The sequence below is a fragment of the Schistocerca cancellata genome, chromosome 2, assembly GCF_023864275.1.
Source record: "Schistocerca cancellata isolate TAMUIC-IGC-003103 chromosome 2, iqSchCanc2.1, whole genome shotgun sequence".
NCBI classification, from domain to species: domain Eukaryota; kingdom Metazoa; phylum Arthropoda; class Insecta; order Orthoptera; family Acrididae; genus Schistocerca; species Schistocerca cancellata.
This window is the reverse complement of record NC_064627.1, coordinates 577,281,400-577,308,013: the sequence shown is the minus strand read 5'-3', so window position 1 is coordinate 577,308,013 and position 26,614 is coordinate 577,281,400. Positions and strand designations below refer to the sequence as shown.

General features: G+C 42.1%; 1 protein-coding gene across 3 annotated transcripts in view; it reads right to left on the bottom strand.

Annotated features, from left to right (window-relative positions):
• Positions 1 to 7,811: 7,811 nt before the first annotated feature.
• LOC126162181 (inositol polyphosphate multikinase) overlaps positions 7,812 to 26,614 on the bottom strand; it is a 362,534-nt gene continuing 343,731 nt past the window's right edge. For all 3 annotated transcript variants that reach the window (XM_049918502.1, XM_049918503.1, XM_049918501.1), the window contains one exon: positions 7,812 to 8,699. In XM_049918502.1, coding sequence (XP_049774459.1) covers positions 8,005 to 8,699 — 695 coding nt within the window. In that variant the 3' untranslated portion in view covers positions 7,812 to 8,004. The remainder of the gene's footprint in view (positions 8,700 to 26,614) is intronic.

Here is a 26,614-nt window from a genome sequence, read left to right as displayed (position 1 = left end):
TTGTTCGATAATTTTTGTAACAGTTAATCCATTTGCATGCTCACACATGAATCTTCTCTCTCAGTACTGCAATTTCTTTAATTAAATTTGTTGGCTTTTTGCAGCATACAACACAGCCATTACAAATGCTTATGTTAGTGACTACAACTAAATTTTAAAGACAATTGTTATGACAAATTCCATTTCTTTGATGCACAAGAGCTTTTTATCGGCTTCTTGTAAGTAATGAACTACTGTATAAAACTTAATTTGGGGTTTTTTTCTCTCATTAATATCTTAATATTTGTCTTCATTTTATGAGGTTTTTCCACAATTTATCTTGATGTGGATTATATTTGGAACATCCCGATATGATATGATAATGATCATTGTTGTCTCCTTGATGTTTGCTACATGTAGGAGAGCTGTCACTACAATCAGGGGATGTGCAGGGAAACATGCCTTACCCAGCCTTATTCTAATAATTGCTGTTCCTTATTTCCTAGGGAGATCTTTGTGGCTACAACACAGTTTGGTTAATATAGTACACTGAACTGAAATGAAAAACTCTTTATGCTGTTATATTTGCTACTGAGTTTTTAACTCATAATAATCTTCTCTTCTCTATTTGTGTAGTAAGTCGCAAAATGGAATCTGTGTACATAGACTTAAAACTTATCTTTTTACTGAATATGAAGAGATTTCCTCAACACAAGGCTAAAATTTGTTAGAATGTGGCATGTGAGGGTGCTCCATTACAATTATGAGTTAATGTTTAAAAATGAAAAGGATAACTCAATGTCTATTTATTTGAACAAAAATGAAACTATGGTGAATGAACATTTCACAGTTGTTGGGTACAAACTGTAAAATTTGTATATCTTGCCTGCAAGAGAGAACAAGCAGCACATTTCAAATTACTCAGGAATTCTTATCCAGTAAGGATACGGTGCATTGTCAAGAGAGATTTGTACCAATATTACTGAATTTTTCCCATTATACTCACATAGTGAGCAAGGGGGAAAAATCTATTGATGCATGTCAGTCCACACCCTTATGTCTCATCTTATTCTGACTATCTTTCGTCAAGATATATAATGGAGACTGCACAATTGCCATACACTGTTCTTCAAATACCAGTTCCTTAAATTTTCCCAGCAGGGTTTCACAAATACCTGTCCATTCTTGCAAAGATTCCCATTAAAGTTATTTGAGCATCCCCGTTACTTTTCTTTGGATACACTATAAAGACCAGCAATCATTCTAGCAGTGTGCATTAGTTTGTTTGAAGTCTGCTGGTATAACTATTTGATAAAAGCACTCAACACCAGAGTGTATTCAGAATATTGGGCACACTAACATTCTGTTTGTATGTTCCCTGACAGGTGCCACTGTACTCATCTAGAACCCCCCCCCCCCCCCAACAATTATAAGTATTCCATTGCCTTCCCTACTACAGATTTTTACATTTTCATCCCACTTCTTATGTTTACCCTCTGAGGTGATACGACATGCAATGCAAGTTTTAATATGATGCTGAAGCAGCCTCTGTTGGTGGAGTGCACAGAAACACAGAGATAGCACACTGACAAGCTATCTGTCATACCATGCAGTGTAACACGTAGTGCTGGTTCCACCACACGTCATACTGACACAATGTAAATGAAGCAAAGTTGCATCCACGAGTCTACTCAATTTTTCTGTAAATCTTCTACATCTCGAGTAAAAAAATTAAAAACCCTGGTCTTTAAATTTGCATGTTCTCTGCAATCCAGTCTCTCTCATTGGATTCTAAGGAAACTATTCAGCAAAAAGAGGTGGCTTTTTTTTCATTTAGATGTCTTGCATTACAGATTGATAATGAACTGTTTTTTTCCCCCTCACTATTGCCCACAGTTATTGTGTCACTTCAACATTAAATAAACCATGGTGCCCATTTTGAAAAGTTTGCCATGAAAAATGAAGTTTCTAGCCAGTCTGTTTGGTGGAGTTTAGGTCACACATTGCTGCATATGAAATGTAGCTGTTGTTGCAGTCTTCAGTCCAGGGACTGGTTTGATGCAGCTCTCCATGCTACTCTATCCTGTGCAAGCTGCTTCATCTCCCAGTACCTACTGCAACCTACATCCTTCTGAATCTGCTTAGTGTATTCATCTCTTGGTCTCCCTCTACGATTTTTACCCTCCACACTGCCCTCCAATGCTAAATTCGTGATCCCTTGATGCCTCAGAACATGTCCTACCAACCGATCCCTTCTTCTAGTCAAGTTATGCCACAAACTTCTCTTCTCCCCAATTCTATTCAATACCTCCTCATTAGTTATGTGATCTACCCATCTAATCTTCAGCATTCTTCTGTAGCACCACATTTCGAGAGCTTCTTGTCCATGTTTCACTTCCTTACATGGCTACACTCCATACAAATACTTTCAGAAAAGACTTCCTGACACTTAAATCTATACTCGATGTTAACAAATTTCTCTTATTCAGAAACGCTTTCCTTGCCATTTCCAGTCTATATTTTATATCCTCTCTACTTCGACCATCATCAGTTATTTTGTTTCCCAAATAGCAAAACTCATTTACTACTTTAAGCGCCTCATTTCGTAATCTAATTCCTGCAGCATCACCCAATTTAATTGGACTACATTCCACTATCCTCGTTTTGCTTTTGTTGATGTTCATCTTATATCCTCCTTTCAAGACACTGTCCATTCCATTCAGCTGCTCTTCCAGGTCCTTTGCTGTGTCTGACAGAATTACAATGTCATCGGCAAACCTGACTTAGGTCTTTCAGTGCTCTGTCAATCTCTTCACGCAGTGTCATATCTCCAATTTCATCTTCATCCTCTTCCATTTCCATAATATTGTCCTCAAGAACATCACCCTTGTATAGACACTCTATATACTCCTTCCACCTTTCTGCTTTCCCTTCTTTGCTTAGAACTGGGTGTCCAACTGAGCTCTTGATATTCATGCATGTGGTTTTCTTTTCTCCAAAGATCTCTTTAATTTTCCTCTAGGCAGTATCTATCTTACCCCTAGTGATATACACCTCTACATCCTATTCATTTGCCCTGTAGCCACCCCTGCGTAGCCATTTTGCACTTCCTGTTGATCTCATTTTTGAGCCGTTTGTATTCCTTTTTGCCTGCTTCATTTACTAAATTTTTATATTTTCTCCTTTCATGAATTAAATTCAGTATCTCTTCGGTTACCCAAGGATTTCTATTAGCCCTCATCTTTTTACCTATTTGATCCTCTGCTGCCTTCACTATTTCGTCTCTCAATGCTACCCATTCTTCTTCTACTGTATTTCTTTCACCCATTCTTGTCAATCGTTCCCTAATGCTCTCTCTGAAACTCTCTACAACCTCTGATTCTGTCAATTTATCCAGGTCCCATCTCCTTAAATTCCCACCTTTTTGCAGTTTCTCCAGTTTTAATCTACAGTTCATAACCAATATATTGTGATCAGAGTCCACATCTGCCCCTGGAAATGTCTTACAATTTAAAACCTGGTTCCTAAATCTCTGCCATACCATTATATAATCTATCTGAAACCTGTCAGTATCTCCAGGCTTCTTCCATGTATACAACCTACTTTTATGATTCTTGAACCAAGTGTTAGCTATGATTTAAGTTATGCTCTGTACAAAATTCTACCAGTCGGCTTCCTCTTTCATTCCTTACCCCTATTCCATATTCACCTATGTTTCCTTCTCTCCCTTTTCCTACTATCAAATTCCAGTCACCCATGACTATTAAATTTTCGTCTCCCTTCACTATCTGAATAATTTCTTTTATCTCATCATACATTTCATCAATCTAATCGTCATCTGCGGAGCTAGACAGCATATAAACTTTTACTACTGTGGTAGGCATGGGCATCGTATCTATCTTGGCTACAATTATGCGTTCACTATGCTGTTTGTAGTAGTTTACCCACATTCCTATTTTTTTATTAATTATTAAACCTACTCCTGCATTACCCCTACAGGATTTTGTATTTATAACCCTGTATTCACCTGACCAGAAGTCTTGTGCCTCCTGCCACCGAACTTCACTAATTCCCACTATATCTAACTTTAACCTATCCATTTACCTTTTCAAATTTTCTAACCTACCTGCCTGATTAAGGGATCTGACATTCCACGCTCCAACCCGTAGAACACCAGTTTTCTTTCTCCTGATAACAACGTCCTCATGAGTAGTCCCCGCCCAGAGATCTTAAAGGGGGACTATTTTACCTCTGCAATATTTTACCCAAGAGGACGCCATCATCATTAAACCAAACAGTAAAGCTGCATGCCCTCGGGAAAAATTACAGCTGTAGTTTCCCCTTGCTTGTAGCTAATGTAGCAAATTTGTTTTAAACACTGAAGAGAATCATGCCACTTTCCAGGCTCAACTAACTACGTGGTACACATATGAAAGGTTCTCTCTGCAACAACATTAACAGCAATGCACCAAATACAAGGCTATTTCTGCTTGCTACGCAGTGCTACCTTTTTTTTTATCTCTTTCATATGCTGACATTACAAACCAAAGCCTTCACTTGCATGTGTGCTTTCAAGCTAAGAAGACGTCTGCACCTGTGCAGTGTGCACCATCCACTGCTACACCATCAATGCTGATTAGTTTCCCTTCAAATCCAGCAAGGCACCTGAAGCTAATCTTATACGCTTGTAAAACTGAACACTTGTAGAAATACCATCTTATGAACCACACTGAATAAAGCGCCACGCGAGGTGATCTTACAAAAATTAAAATTTAGATAGTGGAATTTTTAATGTTAAACACTTGCACCAACTTACCTTATTGCAACGAGGGCTTCTCAGCAAGAGAAATGGAAAGTCAAATTTGTGTCCTGCTTTGTCAGAGTACCTGATACTAGTTACTGCAAAAAGTGAGAACTGTCTGGACTTATTCAGGAGAATTACTGGAACAGAGAGTTCATGAGAAAACACAGCTGAACTATGTTTGATATTTATAGCACTGTATAGGTGCACCCATTGCTTCCTTTTCTTTTCCAGTCTTCTGAGCTTTAAATAATGGCAAACCACAATAATGTGCTCATTGTTGAAACCAAGATAGGAATGCGATTCATACTGTCTGTGGCTGATTGCATCTCTGCAGCCAGAACAAGAGTGTCACATTGATAAGCATAACATCACATGACCTTTTCAGTGGTAACTATGTCTATATGATGTCGTGGGCAGCAGAGGCTTATCACCAATCGTATAATCTCTCCCCCCCCCCCCCCCCTCCTCCTCCTCCTCCAGTGGGGGAAGGTAAAATGTTATTCCCAGAGAATTACTGCATTTCCAGAAGAATCACCACTCTGATCAAAATGTTGAGGCTGAAATATGTCTTACATTCCTGTAACAGGATAATTTCATAAACCTTTCCTACACATTTTTGCAAACGTGAGTTACCTGCAGTGTTTTCTAGTCACACCGACTATTCACTAAGAGATATTCACAATAAATATGAGCTAGGGAAAGTGCTAACTCTAATGTCTTCAATGTAGGAGGAGGAGATTAGTGTTTAACGCCCCGTCGACAACAAGGTCATTAGAGACGGAGCGCAAGCTCGGGTTAGGGAAGGATGGGGAAGGAAATCGGCCGTGCCCTTTCAAAGGATCCATCCCGGCATTCGCCTGAAGTGATTTAGGGAAATCACGGAAAACCTTAATCAGGATGGCCGGAGACGGGATTGAACCGTCGTCCTCCCAAATGCGAGTCCAGTGTGCTAACCACTGCGCCACCTCGCTCGGTGTTGTCTTCAATGTAATTTTTGTTAAATGCATGTGGGGCTTTGCAGCTCACATTAATCTCAGGGCCTTCATTACGGTCCAACAGACATCAGCTGCCATGGATTTATTCTTAAAATCTTGTTACACTGGACTAATATTAAGTCACATGTCCATCTTCATTATGTCACATGAACACTGTACGAGACATTTACTATGATCAATCATATGTCATTAAAAAACACTGTCCAATCACAAAAAACATTTGTGTGGGTGACCATTATTTATTTTTAATAACCCAAGGTAAACAGGATCCAGGAATCCCTGTACGTGCGGACATTTTAGTGTCTTTCATTACTGCCCCTCCCACTTATGAGTGAAGGCTTGAACAGAATAAGGTGTACTATCAGCATGATTTCACATATTATTGATATTCCCCTCATTCTCAATGCCAAAGGCAAACAATCAAGGTGCTCAGAGGCACACATTACAGTGGTGTACACTGACCATCTTATTAGGTCACAGCTAAAATCACTCCTCCCCCAAATTATAAGTTAGCTGGTGTAATAAAAATTGGTTTCCTATTGCTTCTTTACAGACGAATGGAAAAACTAGTAGAAGTGACGAATGGAAAAACTAGTAGAAGTCGACCTCGGGGAAGATCAGTTTGGATTCCGTAGAAATACTGGAACACGTGAGGCAATACTGACCTTACGACTTATCTTAGAAGAAAGATTAAGGAAAGACAAACCTACGTTTCTAGCATTCATAGACAGAGAAAGCTTTTGACAATGTTGACTGGAATACTCTCTTTCAAATTCTAAAGGTGGCAGGGGTAAAATACAGGGAGCGAAAGGCTATTTACAATTTGTACAGAAACCAGATGGCAGTTATAAGAGTCGAGGGACATGAAAGGGAAGCAGTGGTTGGGAAGGGAGTAAGACAGGGTTGTAGCCTCTCCCCGATGTTATTCAATCTGTATATTGAGCAAGCAGTAAAGGAAACAAAAGAAAAATTTGGAGTAGGTATTAAAATCCATGGAGAAGAAATAAAAACTTTGAGGTTCGCGTATGACATTGTAATTCTGTCAGAGACAGCAAAGGACTTAGAAGAACAGTTGAATGGAATGGACAGTGTCTTGAAAGGAGGATATAAAATGAACATCAACAAAAGCAAAACAAGGATAATGGAATGTAGTCGAATTAAGTCGGGTGATGCTGAGGGAATTAGATTAGGAAATGAGACACTTAAAGTAGTAAAGGAGTTTTGCTATTTGGGGAGCAAAATAACTGATGATGGTCGAAGTAGAGAGGATATAAAATGTAGACTGGCAATGGCAAGGAAAGCGTTTCTGAAGAAGAGAAATTTGTTTACATCGAATATAGATTTAAATGTCAGGAAGTCATTTCTGAAAGTATTTGTATGGAGTGTAGCCATGTATGGAAGTGAAACATGGACGATAAATAGTTTGGACAAGAAGAGAATAGAAGCTTTCGAAATGTGGTGCTACAGAAGAATGCTGAAGATTAGATGGGTAGATCACTTAACTAATGAGGAGGTATTGAATAGAATTGGGGAGAAGAGAAGTTTGTGGCACAACTTGACTAGAAGAAGGGACATGTTCTGAGGCATCAAGGGATCACCAATTTAGTATTGGAGAGCAGCGTAGAGGGTAAAAATCGTAGGGGGAGACCAAGAGATGAATACACTAAGCAGATTCAGAAGGATGTAGGTTGCAGTACGTACTGGGAGATGAAGAAGCTTGTACAGGATAGAGTAGCATGGAGAGCTGCATCAAACCAGTCTCAGGACTGAAGACCACAACAACAACATTGCTTATGGTGGTTTCTCATCTCATATTTGAAACATGCTCCTCATGTTAGTGAATGTTTTGTCGAGAAGCCATCAATTTTCCATTTACCACAAAATCACCGTGAAACAACAGACTGTAAAATATTCTTTGAAACAATGTCATCTTAGATTAAAAGCAATGTAAATGTTTCTTCTTGTATTAAAAAAACAAAATATTTTCCAGAGTACAAAAATATATTTTTTTATTAAATACATATATCTCATATATAAAATAATGTAACAAGATATAAAAGAGCATATTGAACTATAAAACGCCATTTACAGAAAAATATGTAATATTAAAAATTTATTTATAAAGTGTACTCCAAATGTGATAAAAATTATTCGTATTAAGGAAAGAGTTCAATAGGTTTCAACGGCTTCAATCTCTACCATATTCCATAATCCAGTCATTCGATGTTAGCAGACTACTTCCTCAAGTAAGCTTTCAAAAACTTTAACAAGATTTTCAATCCCTTCCAAATAATTCACATCTGGATCACTCCCAACCCCTGGGAAAGCGTGTGCAAAGTCAATCATTTTAATTTTCACCCACGGTTCTCGTGTACCTCGCCTCTCAGCACTCAGCAAGTCCTCCAATTGGAATGTGTAATTTTCTTTCATTGACTGTAGATCTTTCTCATAATTATTTATAAGTGAATGTGTCCTACATATTTCTTCAAAACTTGGATGCCAGCTGTCATCGCTGAGGAAACTATTCTGCCTGGAAAGAGATGAAGTAGGTGTGCCAGACGCAGACGTACTGGCACTGCTGGAGCACGAGGACAGGCGCGTCGACCTATCTGGGAAAAATACAGATTGTCCAAGACGATCTGGTGTCAGTGGAGCTTCAAACAGTGGAGATGCAGGTGGACTGTTGAAACGGCCATTGGCACTACAGCTGGCTGACAGTGTTGGGCTGAGAGGGCGTGCCAGCCCCGTGCCCAATGTCTGGCGTAAACGTCTAGCATCATAAATCAGCAACAGAGAACTTGAATAGAACCGGTAGAGTCGCTGAGACCTGCACCAGCATAGGATACGCCACAGTCTTGCCACAAATTGTAACACTAAGTGTCTACTCAACCCCGAGTCAGCATTCAGGAAAATACGGAATGCTGGAACAAATAATGACAAATAAATCCTCACAATGCAAAAATCATAAAAGAGCTCTCTCTCTCTCTCTCTCTCTCTCTCTCTCTCTCTCTCTCTCTCTCTCTCTCATGGTGACTGCACAGCTTATGAACATTTAAAGAAAGTAATTTTTATGTGGCATGCCCTCCACGTAACAGCAGTCAATACGGAAACAAACCACATACTAACATCTTTCAAATGATTAATAACAGCATCTTATTTTATTTTGATTCCCCAGCGGCAATGATCCTATACCGGTTGCTAAATAATTCTTATGATGCCCGATGATCTGAAAAATTTAAACTGGTAGCAAACAGCTCGTGGCATTACATAAACATTACTTTCTTTAAAGACACAGGAGCATTTATTAAATAGAGCAAGCATATTTTATCTTTTTGTCAACTGTCTAATTGTTTTTTGCAGATTAGACAATCTCACTCTTCATTAAACAGCTTCCAATTATTTTTAATGCTGGATACATGTATAGTATTTTACATGGTCTTCACTGGTTACTTTGGTTTCAACGAAATTCCAGTGGTCACTCTTAGTAATGTATATCATCCATCCAAAAGGTTCCAAGACTGATTTTATTCCTGGCAGATAAGCAATGTCAGTTCAGTAACTATGGCAGCTTGAACTAATGATTTAAAAAAAACTGTAAAAAGAGATCAAACTTTTTATGAAATGATTCGTCTATAAGGAAGAAATATCTGACCCACCTCATTTGCTGTACATGATATCAAGCATTATCAAAGGTACATAACATCAGGTGTTTCTTTAATCTATTTGATTTATTACTTTCAGAGAAATCAATTCACAAACCTTTTACTGATTTTTTTCTTTCAAGTTTCATTCAAAAAGCATATTATTGCCAACACCTCATTTGCTTTCCTAGTACCTGCTATTCTTGAAATGTCATGGATTTAGTACTAAATTCAAAGGAAGTGTTTTTTGATCGTTAATCACATCGACTTTTTCTTTTTTGTTTCATGCACAAAATAATAGGCATTGAAGACATTAAATTTCTGACACCTCATGTATTAGGTTGGTGCTCAAGTTCGTAGTTTTTTGTTTGCATATTGGCATTCAGTTTGCTATGGGTTTATTTATCAACCGCCATTTTTTACTTTTAGTTTACTATTGCTATTTGAGTTAACATTAGTGACTCTTCACATTCAAGACGACCCTCATGGTTTGATGAAGACTGTTTAAACGAATTAACCCACAATGCTCCACATAAATGTAGTTAAGAATTCTGATCATTCCACCATCTTGCGACATGCAATGGGGAAGTTGAAAAATCCGGTGCGTGAGCACTGCATGCACTATCACAAAAATCTGTGGGTGGTCATATGGGCATATCTGCTTGCTTATCATTAATTGGCTCGTGAAAAACACAGACTACTGGTGATGACAAATAGTGTCTTTATGATAACATAAGGAAACGAAAGAAATGGCTGAGCCCAAACAATGCAACTACTCCCTATACAAGGACCTTTGTGCATCCACAAAAGATAATGTTATGCATCTGGTGGAACAGCGACAGTGTGGTGTAGTATGAATTGCTTCCCTGGGGTGTAACCATCACTGCTGACAATTATTGTCGACAGCTGGGACGTCTTGCAGACGCAACCCAAGAAAAACGACCAGGAAGAGTGTGTGAAGTGATACTACTCCATGATGACCCCTGCCCATATTCTGCTACTAGACTGACAGAACACACTATACACCAGTTGGGTTGGGAAGTCATTCCACACCCCCCCTTTTTCACCTGATCATGCACTCTTACATTTTCATGCTTTCTGCTCTCTTTCATATAACCTTCAAGGAACTTCCTTTCGGGATGAAAATGCGCTCCCAACATGGCTGAACATCCTAAGTACTTGAAACCGTCCACCTGTTCTAACTTTGTTCCTCCTATTTGGCACTCAATCCGTTTGTATCTCTTTCCCACTGCCATTACTTTCGTTTTGGAGATGTTAATCTTCATACCATAGTCCTTACATTTCTGATCTAGCTCTGAAATATTACTTTGCAAACTTTCAATCGAATCTGCCATCACAGCTATGTCATCTGCATATGCGAGACTGCTTATTTTGTGTTCACATATCTTAATCTCAATATGAACAACAGTGGAGACAGGTTGCAGCCTTGTCTTACCCCTGAAACTACTCTGAACCATGAACTCAATTTACCATCAACTCTAACTGCTGCCTGACTATCCATGTAAAGACCTTTCATTGCTTGCAAAAGTTTGCCTCCTATTCCATAATCTCGTAGAACAGACAATAACTTCCTTCTAGGAACCCGGTCATACGCCTTTTCTAGATCTATAAAGCATAGATACAATTCCCTGTTCCACTCTTAACATTTCTCCATTATTTGCCGTAAGCTAAAGATCTGGTCCTGACAACCTCTAAGAGGCCTAAAACCACACTGATTTTCATCCAATTTGTCCTCAACTAATACTCGCACTTTCCTTTCAACAATACCTGAGAAGATTTTACCCACAATGCTGATTAAAGAGATACCTCTGTAGTTGTTACAATCTTTTCTGTTTCCATGTTTAAAGATTGGTGTGATTACTGCTTTCGTCCAGTCTGATGGAACCTGTCCTGACTCCCACGCCATTTCAATTATCCTGTGTAGCCATTTAAGACCTGACATTCCACTGTATTTGATGAGTTCCGACTTAATTTCATCCACCCCAGCCACTTTATTGCACTGCAATATATTGACCATTTTCTCCACTTCCTCAAATGTAATCCTATTTCCATCATCATTCCTATCACATTGTACATCGAAATCTGTAACATTACTCATCGTATTTTCACCTACATTGAGCAACTCTTCAAAATATTCCCTCCATCTGCCCAAGGCATCAACAGGATTCACCAGCAGTTTTCCTGACCTGCCCATAATACTTGTCATTTCCTTCTTACCTCCCTTTCGAAGACTGCTAATTACACTCCAGAATGGTTTTCCAGCAGCTTGACCCAAAGTCTCCAACCTGTTTCCAAAGTCTTCCCAAGATTTCTTCTTGGATGCTGCAATTATCTGTTTGGCTTTGTTTCTTTCTTCAACATACCTTTCTCTGTCTACCTGAATTCTAGTATGTAGCCATTTTTGATATGCCATCTTTTTCCTTTTACAGGCTGACTTGACTGTGTCATTCCACCATGCTATTTGCTTCATCCTACCTTTACACACTACTGTTCCAAGACATTCTTTAGCCACTTCTAGTAATGTGTCCCTGTACCTTGTCCATTCCTTTTCCAATGACTGTAATTGACTACATTCAACTAATTGGTACCTTTCTGAGATCACTGTTATGTACTTGTGCCTGATTTCCTTATCCTGAAGTTTCTCCACTCTTATCCTCCTACATATGGACCTGACCTGCTGCACTTTCGGCCTCACAATACCAATTTCACTGCAGATTAAATAGTGATCAGTGTCATCAAAGAATCCCTTGAATACACGTGTGTCCCTCACAGCCTTCTTGAATTCCTGATCCATTATTATATAGTCAATGACAGATTTGGTTCCCCTGCCTTCCCAAGTATACCGATGAATGTTCTTATGTTTAAAAAATGAGTTTGTGATTACTAAGCCCATACTGGCACAGAAATCCAAGAGTTGTTTCCTGTTCCTGTTGGCCTCCATATCCTCTCTAAATTTACCCATAACCTTTTCATACTCTTCTGTTCGATTTCCAATCCTGGCATTAAAATCACTCATGAGTAGAACACTGTCCTTGTGCTTTACTCTAACAACTACATCACTGAGTGAGTCATAAAAACTATCCATCTTATCTTGATTTGTCCCTTCACAATGCGAATATACTGACACAATCCTAATTTTCTTGTTAGACACTGTCAAATCTATCCACAATCAGTCGTTCGTTTACGTATCTTACTGCTGGATTCCATTTCTTTCCTGATGTAAAGCCCTAAATCCCATTGTGCTATTCCTGCTTTGACTCCTGACAGGTAAACCTTGTATTCTCCCACTCCCTCTTCTTTCTCACCCCTTACCCAAATGTCACTAACAGCTAAAATATCCAACCCCATCTTACTTGCAGCCTCTGCCAACTCTACCTTCTTCCCAGAGTAGCCCCCATTGATATTAACAGCTCCCCATCTCATTACCATTTGTTTGCCGAGTCGTATCTTAGGAGTCCCTGGCTTGTCAATTGGAGGTAGGGCTCCGTCACCTCCAAAGGTCCGAGGCATTTTGCTCTGATTGTTGCCATACCCCTAACGGTTGAGGGACTAACCGGTGGATTTGGTAGTCTTTGCCGTCTGAGCACAAAGGTGACCACGACTCAGAATATGTCCGAGATGCCCAGCCTTATTCCAAAGTAACTGGTATCCTGACTGTCAGGACCACTTACTTGGCCACTCATACGTTGCCCGTGGTTCATGAACAAGGACATGACAACAGGAACCCACACCATGAACCACTATTTCTAAGCAAAACAATTCTGAACAAAGACGACGGTTTCCAGATGGACACAGTAGCTACAGCTTTCTCCGTAAACCTCCACGTTTATGCACATATATGTTCCCCTGAATGTGTCAATTCACAATTGCCACAAACTACTAGGAAAAGAACGTTTTTGGTCTGATTGCCTTCTTCTTGTTTGGATTTTCCATCAATGACGAAGTTAAGGTTGTCTCTAACACAGTTCTCTTCCAGGAACTTGATGATCTTTGTGTCACATTCACACCAATATTCAACCCTGGCCAGGGTGCACAACAGTTTTCCGGGCTCTTATCTCTTTGCAACCAGATTCAGGGCCCCATTTCTGCTAAACATAGCACATATCAGTTCCTTACGGGTAGCCTTTAAAGAGGAACTCTGTCAACTCTACAAAGCTAGGCTGATTGAATACGTTAAAACAAGTGTCTGTGCCATGCCGCTGCTAACAGTCAAGAAATCCAGTGGCTTCCTCTCTCTATGCAATGATTTCACATCAACAGTGTCCAGCCTCACGCAGAAACCTATCCTAAGCCACATCCAGAAAACCACATCATAACACTTGTCAAATGGCAATATTTTTCAACTGACCTTGCTGACACATTTGCAAATACCACTGGATGAGGAGTCACAAAACATCAAACTTATCAACGCTCCCTTCACCTTGTGCCAATGCAACTGTTGCCTTTCTGGATCTCTTCGGCTCCTGCAATCTTCACACGCAACTAGAACAATTGACCATATCTCCAACCACATGCCCTATGTAGATGACTTAACTTTCAAAGGCACTATACATCAAGAACACCAACTGCAAAACCATTGTGCACTATTTATTACATTACTGGCTTAGATAAATGGCAGTTTTCCAGGATTACATGGAACATCTCATGCATTTGCTAAACAAAAAAGGAATTAGCCCACTGATCGCAACTTGACAGCTATCAACAAACTTATAAGAGCTGCAAGATTTGTTTGGAAAAGTGAATTATTATTCAAAAGGTCCACTCACAATTGTCCCATAGCATCCAACCACTCAACCAGTTGCAAAAATAGGTGTTCAGTAAAGGTGGACAGCTGCCTACAAGCACACCTTCGCACAGTTAAAAGCGTATGTTGTGCTTAGCGCTCTGCCTTACACTATAACATCCACTGGTTCTGGCTGTGGATGCCTTTGGGTGTGTCATTGGAGCAGTACTGGCATATAGAAATGACGATGGTACTGAACAATCTATCACATATGCATCCAAGATGCTGATACTGAAAAGCTACTGACAGACAGAGAAGAAGGAGGTATTGGTTATATCTGCATTTACGAAGTTCTATATTTAGATATGTTGCTATGTACAAGGCAATAGCACAATATGCAAATACAGGAAATCTAATTTGCCTTTCCCTGTGACCAGACCCAGCCTTTGACCAGCAGTAAATCTGGTGTTTCCACATAGATGCAGAAAGGACGCACACATTTTAAGGGCTGCCCTTGAAGGCTGCATCTGTGCAGACACGGACAGCAAACCGATCTTATGACAAGTAATGCACTATATGCTACAAGGGCAGCAAACACCAATTTCAAAACATCAAAATCAAGAGCTCCAGACTTGGCATACATCTACCACCATCGGCCAGTAATCAGCAATATCCTCCAAACAGATGCTGAGGCAGGTGAACATCATGTTGTCATCCCGTCCACCCTGCGACATTCGTGTTTTACAACTACTTCATCACAGGCATGGGGGAAAGAACAAGTGACAGCTCTAGTGGGATGACACATTCACTAGCCAAGCTTAAACAGGATTGCAGAAGCCATAGTGCACAGCTGTTCAGTCAGTACCTGCCATAAGGCAGCACCACCCCAATTTTTCATATGACCCCCACCACAACCTTGGGACCAAATTCATTTGAACTTAGTGGGCCCATTTGTAGGCTATATGTGGCTGATAGTCACGGATACCTTCTTTACGTACCCTTATGTGGTCCACCACGACAGAAGCCACAATAAATGTGTTACTCCAGACTCTACCAGTCAAACGGGGTTCCCCAAATTACAGTATTGGGCAATGGGCTCCATTTCACATAACAGTTTTCATACAATTCTGCCCACCAAATAACATGGAACACCATTTTAGTCCACAATTTCAGCCAGCCTGCAATGGCGAAGCAAAGCATGCGGTGCAGAGATTTAAGCAGCAAATGCTAAGCAGCGGGAACCATTATTACAAAACGAGCACTCATACTTTTCCTGAGCAAGTTCAGAAAGACTACCATCCAAGATCTTAGGCTGGCAGAACTCCTCTATGGGGACCAACCATGAGAGGTCCTTTTCCTAGCCCCACAGCCCCAGGAATCCTGAACCTGGTACTCAGGTGGTGGTGGTTAGTGTTTAACGTCCCGTCGACAACGAGGTCATTAGAGACGGAGCGCAAGCTCGGGTTAGGGAAGGATTGGGAAGGAAATCGGCCGTGCCCTTTCAAAGGAACCATCCCGGCATTTGCCTGAAACGATTTAGGGAAATCACGGAAAACCTAAATCAGGATGGCCGGAGACGGGATTGAACCGTCGTCCTCCCGAATGCGAGTCCAGTGTGCTAACCACTGCGCCACCTCGCTCGGTTGGTACTCAGGGTGATACTCACTGGGAACAGTAGTGTGGTCACACTTCTCTGAGACCAAAAGAAGTGTACACCAGCAACAGTGGTTAAGACCCATGGCTACATCATGCCAGTCAACACACAAAAAGATTTTGAGTGCCATCGTACAAAACACCTCTGCCACACCTAAATCATCACCAGCAGTACACTTTGAACTGGAAAGTCCACCACTGTCAGTTCCAGAAGTTCACAGATATAATTTGCACCCATTAAAACCAGCGGCAATTTCATTGGACACAGACATAAAGATGGAGATCTCCACACAGCATCTGCAACCACAGCCAGAATTGCCCATATCGATACATCTCATTATAATTCCAGATGCTCCCAGATTCTCACACCAGCCATCAAGCTTAAGTGCCTGGGCACCAACCATAGCACCAGTTTACCTGCTGAAATATTGTCCATGGTGGTTCCGACCATAAGCATCCGTTTCCGATGGGAGAGATCTTTGCCTCCACTTCTATAATGTCCTAGGTTCTCTCCTTCTGTATTGCTCATTAGGCTTGCTTTAAGTGCAGTGCTGTCTTCACTTGTTAAGTTCCTCATTATTTACCTCCTGTTCGAAATTGACTGACTGCTGTTGATGACAAACTGTTTAGTCTGGCCTCACTCTTGCCTTTTTTTTGTTCTCGACTTTCAGTTACTACATGCCTTCTATGAAAAATACCTAGAACAGATAATTAGGAACCCCAATAATGATGGAAATCTATTGGATCTAAAGGCAATAAACAGATTTGACCTCAGGATGTCCACATCGAAACTGGTATCAATGACCATGATGCATTTGTGGCAACAATCGTTACCAAAGTACAAAGGATAACTAAAACAAATAGAAAGATGTATACATTCAGTAAAAGACAAAAACTCAGTAGTTTCATATCTGAATGAGGAACCTTGAAAGTTACAGCACAGGTCAGGAGCATGTAGAGGAACTATGGCTCAAGTTTAGAAGAATACTGTGGTTGACCAAGCACTGGATAGTTATGTACACAGCAGAACAGTTCATAATGGGAGGGAGCCGCCATGGTAAACAGTCACTGTAAAGAAACTTCTAAAGAAACAGAGGATATTGCATTATAGGTGTAAAACAAAGTGTGGGGCTGTAGATAGAGAGATGCTGAACGAAACGTGTTGAGTGTCAAGAGATCAATGCCTTCAATATTGTCAAATGGTATTTCACAAAACTCAAATAAATTCTGGTCATATGTAAAGGCTCCTAGTGGCACCAAAGTTAGTGTCCAGTCACTAGCAAATGAGACAGGAATTGAAATTGAGGGTAGCAAAGCAAAGCAAGGCAAAGCTAAAATGCTCAACTCCATTTTCAAATGTTCCTTTACAAAGGAAAATTCAGGAGAATTGTCCCAATTTAATCTTTGTACCACTGAAAAGATGGATGAAATAAGTATTAGTGTCCGTGGTATTGAGAAACAGCAGAAATCATAAAAAATTGAACAAAGCTCCAGGGTTCAATGGAATCTGTCAGATTCTATACTGAATCTGTGGCTCAGTTAGACCCTCTTCTAACTACACTAGACTCTCGCTAATCCGGCCATTCCTGGTACTTATGGGTGCCGGATTATTGAGTGTCTGAAATCTATTTTATTCATTTATTTTGCTTCTTATTTATTTTGAAAACATAGGGGATATAGTGTACTGTACTTTATTAAACCGAATTATATAATTTTAAAACACAGAGGATATGCTTTATTAGATCCAAAAATACATTAATTTTCAAAGGAAACTTAGTCCTTGAGTGTATACTGTACATAATTATACAGTCGTATCACTCACCATGAAACATGTCCCTAATTTTTAACTGTCGCAATGATGATACACGACAGTGGCATGCTTTATCACGCAACCACTTCACAAGCATTAAATCGGTACTGCATGTATCTGGTTGTTGCATAATGTACTCCAGGAGCACCTCGGCAGCTTCAGCACCAGCAGTTGAGAAATGTTCATGCTCTCTCCTCCTGTGTCCTCTTCTTCATCACTTTCATCATTACTTTCTTTCAAACTTTTGATTATTTCTTCATCTGTTAAAAGTTCGGTCCATATCACAGTTTTCCTCATTCAGCCACTTAGTAACATCTTCAACATCAATTTCTGCTCCTCCTGGAAGGTTGTGGAACATGTCAGTGTACAAAGTAATTGATAATTCCGAATTGACTGGCTCATCGCTGTCACTAATACATATCCAACTCGGCATCAATGGATGGTCACAATTTTCTGCAACTCTTCATTATGGTAGCGCTCTCCACTTTACCCCATGCTCCAGTTGTGTGGAAAACACCACCACATATGTTAATTGTTTTCCACACCTTCAGAATAGTCTCTACGGAGTCGTTTTCACTTTCGTTCAGCAAGGAGACAAGAAGTGAATGTCGATACTGACGTTTAACTGATTCCAAAATTCCCTAGTCCATGGGCTGAATTATGGCTGTCACACTCGGTGGGAGAGAGTGCTTGTATACCATCAGACTTTAGAGAAGCATCTGAAGGATGACTGGAAGCATCGTCAATTATAACGATAGCTTTCAGTGGAAGCTTTTTCTTCTTTAGCTCTTTTCTCACTGCTGGTACAAACGTTTCATGGAACAACAGAGAATATTTGTCTATCCATCCACACTTTCTTCTGAGCACAATGCTGCACTGGCAGAGTACCCATGTCGTCGCGTTGAAAACATGGATGTTGGGATTTTCCAATCACCATAAGCAGTAGTTTATGACTCACATTTGCATTACAACATGCCATTAATGTTATAATTGGTTTCTGTTGCTTGTAACCATGAGTTTCCTTCTCATTCTTCACAGCTAATGTTTTTGAAGGAAGCATCTTGTAAAAACAGTCCTGTTTCATCATCAGCATTATACAAGGCATCAGCAGTTAAATCTTCTTCCTCTATTATCTTCCACATCTTGCTTACAAACTCATCAGCATCCTTATCGTTAGCTGAGCGACTTTCCCCAGTGACTGTCAGCTGCCGAATGCCATGTCTTTTTTCCAGTATGATAGCCAACCTTCACTTGCTGTAAACAAGTTACTACTGCCAGTTGTTTGTTAAATGTAGCTGCTTTTTCCTTTATAACCGGGCCACTGACTGGAATTCCTTTACTGTGTTGTTGTACGAACTATCTATAAACAGCTACGTCCAGTTCTCCATTCTCACTCTTATAGCATAACCTTCCATTTTCCCAACTCACTATCCATTTGTGTTGAGTATTGTTGAATAAAATCGATCTTTCTTTTTGATGTCATAAACAGTTGCTCGTCCAACACTGAACTCAGCAGCAATGGTTTTCTGTGAAGAACCTCGATTTAACTTATATAAAATTTCGAGTGTCTGCTTGAGGTCTAGCGTAATGTGTTTCCTTTCAGGAGATATGATTCCGAACTGTAAAGAAAGCTACAATTTCAAATACGGTATATAAAGCACTGTTTAACTAAGTGTTGTTGTGCACGATAATTCATTGTGCCCATGTTTTTGGATGTGCACCGGATAACAGAGACCAGACTACTGAGTACTGAGGGCCAATTAGCAAGAGTCTACAGTATTATCTGTCATAGATAAAAAAAAAAAAGTTGTCAGTTCTTGGGGGTAAAAGGCAGGTCTATACAAGGGTACTAGAAGTGATGCATAAAAATACTGTCCAATAACCTTGACATCAATTTGTTGTACATCGTAGAAAATATTCTAAGCTCAAATGCACTGAGGTATCGTGAACAGAATGACCTCAAAACCAACCAGTATGGATTCCAAAAACATCAATCATGTAAAACCCAACGTGTACTCTTCTCGTTGAGCGCTTACAACCTGTGGCTATGACTTTCTCATAAACCGCCGCTACGAGAACAGTTGTCGCCCCATCAGTTCCTCGAATTCCTGTCGTCTCTCAGAACTAAGAGACTACACCTGCCCCATTGATGGGGGGGGGGGGGGGGGGGGGGGGCGGCATTTCCCTCCCTCTTGCTCCAGCACCACCTACTTCGGGAGCAACACCCCCCCAACTATCAGGGATTTCAGTCCCCACTTCTGAGCCAGAGAAGCATAAGGCTTCTTTGGCTCCTCTCGCTAGGAAGGGGTGCTTTGGGCCACTCCCTTCTTTCCTGGCTTCTCCTTTTTATTTTCATGTTCAGCCAGCCATGATATCTGCTGTCTTGTTTTGATCTCGTCTACATGTTTCTTGCATCTCTCTGTGGTTTTCTTCTCTGATTTTGTTTATTTTAGTGTTTGTTGCCCTTTTTTCATTCTTGTGGTTTTCTCCTTTCTTAAAGCTGTGTTTTGTATGTCATAATTATTTTACTTCCACCCTTGTGGAATTGTTTTAATCAGAACAAGATACCGATGATGTAGCAGTTTGCGTGCCCCCCCCCCCCCCCCCCTTTAAACCAACCAACCAAAGTCTGCTATCTGTTTTACCCATGACCGAGCCTGTGTGATAGTTCAATTTCCTATCCCTGCGAAGTGTTACACCCAGGTATTAGTGTGAGTTGGCTGATTCCAAAAGTGACTAATTGAAATAATAGTCACAGGATACTACATTTTTTTCGTTTTGTGAAGTGCATAATGTTACATTTCTGAATATTTAAAACAAGTTGCCAGTCTTTGCACCACTTTGAAATCTTATCAAGATCTGACGGAATATTTTATGCAGCTTCTTTAAGATAGTACTTCATTATAGATAACTGCGCCATCTGTAAGAAGTCTGAGGTTGCTATTAATATTGTCTGCGAGGTCATTAATATGCAACATGAACAGCAAGGGTCCCAACACACTTCCCTGGGGCACACCTGAAGATACTTCTACATCTGACAGTGACTCTCCATCCAAGATAACATGCTGTGTCCTCCCTACTAAAAAGTCCCCAACCCAGTCACAAATTTCTCTTGGTACCCTGCATGATGATATGTGTGTATGTGTGTGCGCGCACACACACACACACACGCACACACGCACACACACACACACACACACACACACACACACACACACACACACACACACTCACTCTTTTTGTCAAAAATATCATCATGCAGGGTACCAAGAGAAATTTGTGACTGGGTTGGGGACTTTTTAGTAGGGAGGACACAGCATGTTATCTTGGATGGAGAGTCACTGTCAGATGTAGAAGTATCTTCAGGTGTGCCCCAGGGAAGTGTGTTGGGACCCTTGCTGTTCATGTTGCATATTAATGACCTCGCAGACAATATTAATAGCAACCTCAGACTTCTTACAGATGGCGCAGTTATCTATAATGAAGTACTATCTTAAAGAAGCTGCATAAATATTCCGTCAGATCTTGATAAGATTTCAAAGTGGTGCAAAGACTGGCAACTTGTTTTAAATATTCAGAAATGTAACATTATGCACTTCACAAAACGAAAAAATGTAGTATCCTGTGACTATTATTTCAATTAGTCACTTTTGGAATCAGCCAACTCACACTAATACCTGGGTGTAACACTTCGCAGGGATAGGAAATTGAACTATCACACAGGCTCGGTCATGGGTAAAACAGATAGCAGACTTTGGTTGGTTGGTTTAAAGGGGGGGGGGGGGGCACGCAAACTGCTACGTCATCAGTATCTTGTTCTGATTAAAACAATTCCACAAGGGTGGAAGTAAAATAATTATGACATACAAAACACAGCTTTAAGAAAGGAGAAAACCACAAGAATGAAAAAAGGGCAACAAACACTAAAATGGACAAAATCAGAGAAGAAAACCACAGAGAGATGCAAGAAACATGTAGACGAGATCAAAACAAGACAGCAGATATCATGGCTGGCTGAACATGAAAATAAAAAGGAGAAGCCAGCCTTTCTGTAACGCATTAAAACCTCCACCCTAAAAGCACTACGGTGGAGGACACAAAGGGACTAAGGACATGCACTAAAACTTAGATCAAATGATAAAACCCACCCTCACGAATAAAACGTAAAACTAAAGCTGATGTTGAGGCATTGTCGCCCAACACCGAAGGTATGGTGCTGGGAAAGTTAAAAGTCCGCCGCAGAGTGGCTAAAAATGGGCAGTCCAGCAAAAGGTGGACGACCATCATTTGTGAGCCACAGTGACACTGAGGTGGGTCCTCGTGATGGAGGAGGTAACCATGCATTAGCCACATATGGCCAATGCAGAGCCGGCAGACAACAACTGATTCCCTGTGAGAGGACCGCATGGAAGACTTCCACACATTTGTAGTCTCCTTAATGACACACAGTTTGTTGTGCATACTGTTATGCCACTCCGTCTCCCTAAGCCATTTCCGCACCATCTGTTTGGCCAGCCTGTCAACAATTTCGTTGCCTGGGATTCTGACGTGTCCTGAGGTCCACTCTAACACCACTGAACTACGGGACTTTTTCAGGGCATAGATGGACTCCTGGATGGACGCTACCAAAGGATGGCGAGGGTAGCACTGGTCGGTACCTGGTAGGCTGCTCAAGGAGTCAGTACACAGAAGAAATGACTCCCCAAGGCATGAACGGATGTGCCCAAGAGCACGAGATGTGGCCGCTAGCTCTGCAGTGAAAACACTGCAGCCATCTGGCAAGGAGTGCTGTTCAATATGTCCTCCATGAACATACGCAAAGCCTATGTGACCATCAGCCATCATGCCGTCGGTGTAAACCATTTCATGGCCACAGTGCATGTCAAGAATCGAGAGCTGCAGGGTTAACAGAGATATGAAAGGTCCAGAAAAATCTGTGGCCTTGGTGTACACCACATAGGTGTATGTGAATGGACTTCAAGGAGAGTTGGTAACGGGAAGGACTCCTGTTCACATTGAAGGAACCAGACGCGAACATCAAATTCAGATGCACAGGAGAACTACAAATGTGTGCAACGTAACTGGCAAGCAGTTGTGCATGGCTAACCCTCAATGGAAGGACTGTAGTCTCCACTAGGACACTGGTCATCGGACTCGTTCTAAAACCCCAGCGCTAGGCGAACGCCGTAGTGGTGCACTGGGTCAAGAAAAAATGCTGAGGGTGCCACCAAACTATAAACCACACACCCATATTCAAATCGGGATTGAACAAGGGCTCTGTAGAGGTGCAGCAGCATAGAGCGATCTGCACCCCAGTTGGTGTTGCTCAGGCAGCGGAGGGCATTGAGGTGCTGCCAGCACTTCCACTTAAGCTGATGAAGGTGAGGTAGCCAAGTCAATCATGTACCGAAAACCTGTCCTAAGAATTGATATGTCTCCACTACAGTGAGTGGATCATCATAAAGGTAAAGTTCTGGTTCCGGATGAATGGTACGATGCCGACAGGAGTGTATGATACATGACTTAACAGACAAAAAATGGAAGCTGTGCACGAGAGCCCATGACTGCACCTTGTGGATGGCTCCCTGTAGGCACCACTCAACAACACCACACCAGTACTGGAGCAGCAGTATGAAGTGCAGAAGCCGTCTGCACACAGAGAGGGTGAGACAGATGGCCCTACAGCTGCTGCTAGGCCATTAATGGCCACTAAAAATAGTGATACACTCAAGACAGAGCCCTGCGGGACCCCATTCTCCTGGATATGGGGGAACTATGGAAGGCACCAACTTGGACACTGAAAGTACAGAGCGACAGGAAATTTTGGATAAAAATCGGGAGTGGGCCTTGGAGACCCCACTCATACAATGTGGCAAGGATATGATGTTGCTAGGTGGTGTCACATGCTTTGCATAGATCAAAAAAGACGGCAACAAGGTGTTGGGGTCTGGAAAAGGCAGTTCCGATGGCAGACTCGAGGGACACAAGATTATCAGTGGTAGAGCACCCCTGGCGGAAGCCACCATGACATGGAGCCCGTAGGCCATGTGACTCCAGGACCCAACCCAACTGCCAACACACCATAAATTCCAGCAGCTTACAAAGAACATTGGTGAGGCTGATGGGCCGATAGCTATCCACAACAAGTGAGTTTTTACTGGGTTTGAGCAGTGGAACGATGGTGCTCTTCCGCCATTGTGATAGAAAGTCCCCATCACACCAGATCCAGTTGAAGATGACGAGGAGATGGCGCTTGTAGTAAGGCGAGAGATGTTCAGTCATCTGACTGTGGAACCGGTCAGGCCCAGGAGCTGTGTCGGGCAATGTGCAAGTGAGCTGAGAGCTCCCACTCGGTAAATCGGGCGTTATAGGGTTCACTGTGACATGTAGTGAATGAGAGGACTTTCCTTTCCATCTCCCGTTTGAGTGTGCAAAAGGCTGGGGGTAGTTCTCCGACACACAGGCTCGAGCAAAGTGCTCGGCACAGTGCTCGGTAATCATGTTTGCGTAGGTACATAGCACGCTCTTTAACTGCCTCAGTGACTTCCAGCAACCACCAAGGGACTGTCTTTCGCCGGGTGCACCCTAAAGAGTAAGGGATTGCAGTTTCTGCTGCAAAAACAATTGTGGCAGTCACCTGCTCAACCATCACATCGATGTTACCTTGTGGGGGAGATTCAATGGTGACATCAGAGGTGTAAGTTTCCCAGTCCTCCTTGTTTAAAGCCCATCTGGGCAGGCATCCATGGGCCTGACACCGAGGCAGTGAGAAGAAGATGGGGAAGTGGTCACTATCACACAGGTCGTGATGTGCTCTCCACCAGTGGATAGATGGGAGAAGTCCTGGGCTGCAAATTGATAAATCAATGGCCGAGTAACTACCTCAAGCTGCACTGGAATGTGTGGCGGCCCCAGTATTTAAGAGGCAGAAGTCAAACTGAGACAGTAAAGTTTCGACATCTCTGCCTCGGCAAGTAAGCACCATGTTACCCTACAAGGGGTTATGGGCATTAAATCTTCTCAAAAGTAGGAAAGGTTTAGGGAGTTGATCAGTGCAGCTAATACGTTCAGAGGTACAGCACCATCTGGAGGAAGATATACATTGCAGACAGTTATTTCCCACACTGTCCGTATTCTGACAGCCAAGCTTCAAGTGGGGTTTGAAGGGACACAGGTTCACTGCAAACCGAGTTTAGGACATGAACACAAACTCCACCTGACACTCTATTATAGTCATTACAGTTCCTGTAATATTCCTTATAGCCGTGGAGGGCAGGGTTCTGCATAATCAGGAACCAGGTTTCTTGGAGGGCAATGGAGAAAGCAGGTGTAAAGCTTAGCAGTTGCTGTAGCTCAGCCAGGCGGTGGAAAAAACAGCCGAAATTCCACTGGAGGATGACGACGACATGAGACTGGGAAGGCATGGAACACTCAATGAGGCAGTTTATGCCTCAGGGTCACCTGCTCCCACCAACTTTTTGCCTGAGCAGCCTATATCCATTGTGTCTGAGCGTCTGGCGAGATCTAGGTCCTCAGCAGGCACCTGAATCTCAACCCCGTCCTCAGACACAGAGCTTGTAGGTAGCGGTGGTGTGGGCGCCAGCACAAGTTCCTTGTTCTTGGGGGTCTTCTTTTTTGATTTCTTGCGCTGTTCCTTGGGTTTCTCTGGCTGGGAGGACTTCACTGGCTCAGTCTCTGAGACTCAGGATGAGCATGATGCCCTATGACCATCTGCTTTTGGGCTCTTTAGGCACTGGTGGGTGTCACCTTTCCCACTAGCAGAAACCTGAGAAGGGAGTGGCCCAAAGCACCCCTTCCTAGCGAGAGGAGCCAAAGAAGCCTTATGCTTCTCTGGCTCAGAAGTGGGGACTGAAATCCCTGATAGTTGAGGGGGTGTTGCTCCCGAAGTAGGTGGTGCTGGAGCAAGAGGGAGGGAAATGCCGCCCCCCCCCCCCCCCCCACCATCAATGGGGCAGGTGTAGTCTCTTAGTTCTGAGAGACGACAGGAATTCGAGGAACTGATGGGGCGACAACTGTTCTCGTAGCGGCAGTTTATGAGAAAGTCATAGCCACAGGTTGTAAGCGCTCAAATTTCCTCTTAGCCTCAGTGTAGGTCAGTCGGTCCATGGTCTTATATTCCATGATTTTCCTCTCTTTCTGTAAAATCCTGCAGTCTGGTGAGCAAGATGAATGATGCTCTCTGCAGTTGACACAGATTGGAGGCGGGGCATAGCGAGTATTGGGATGGGATGCATGTCCACCATCTCGACTTGTGATGCTGGAAGTACATCAGGAAGACATATGGCCGAACTTCCAGCACTTAAAGCACCGCTCTGGGGGGAGGGATATATGGCTGGACATCACAGCAGTAGACCATCACCTTGACCTTCTCGGGCAATGTGTCACCCTTGAAGGCCAAGATGAAGGCACCAGTGGCAACCTGGTTATCCCTTGGACCCAGATGGACGCACCAGATGAAATGAACACCTTGCCACTCTAAACTGGAGTGCAGCTCGTCGTCAGACTGCAAAAGAAGGTCCCTGTGGAATATAATAACCTGGACCATATTTAAACACTTATGGGGCACGATGGTGACAGAAACATCCCCCAACTTGCCACAAGCGAGTAATGCCCGTGACTGGGCAGAGGATGCTGTTTTTATCGAAACTGACCCAAAGCGCATTTTGGACAAGCCCTCCACCTCCTCAAACTTGTCCTCTAAATGCTCCACAAAAAAATGAGGCTTCAAGGACATGAAAGATTCCCCATCAACTCTCGTACATATGAGGTACCGGGGCGAATAAGCTTCACTGGCATCCTTAGCCTGGCATTCCTCCCGTGGGTTGGCCAGGGAGGCCAACGACTTGGGGTCATATTTCTTAGCACTGAAGTTAGACTCTGCCCGCTTACAGACTGCTGGCGGCGGACCACCAGCAAGAGATGACTTACTATGCTTCATGGCATGTCATCCACATTGATGCCACCCAC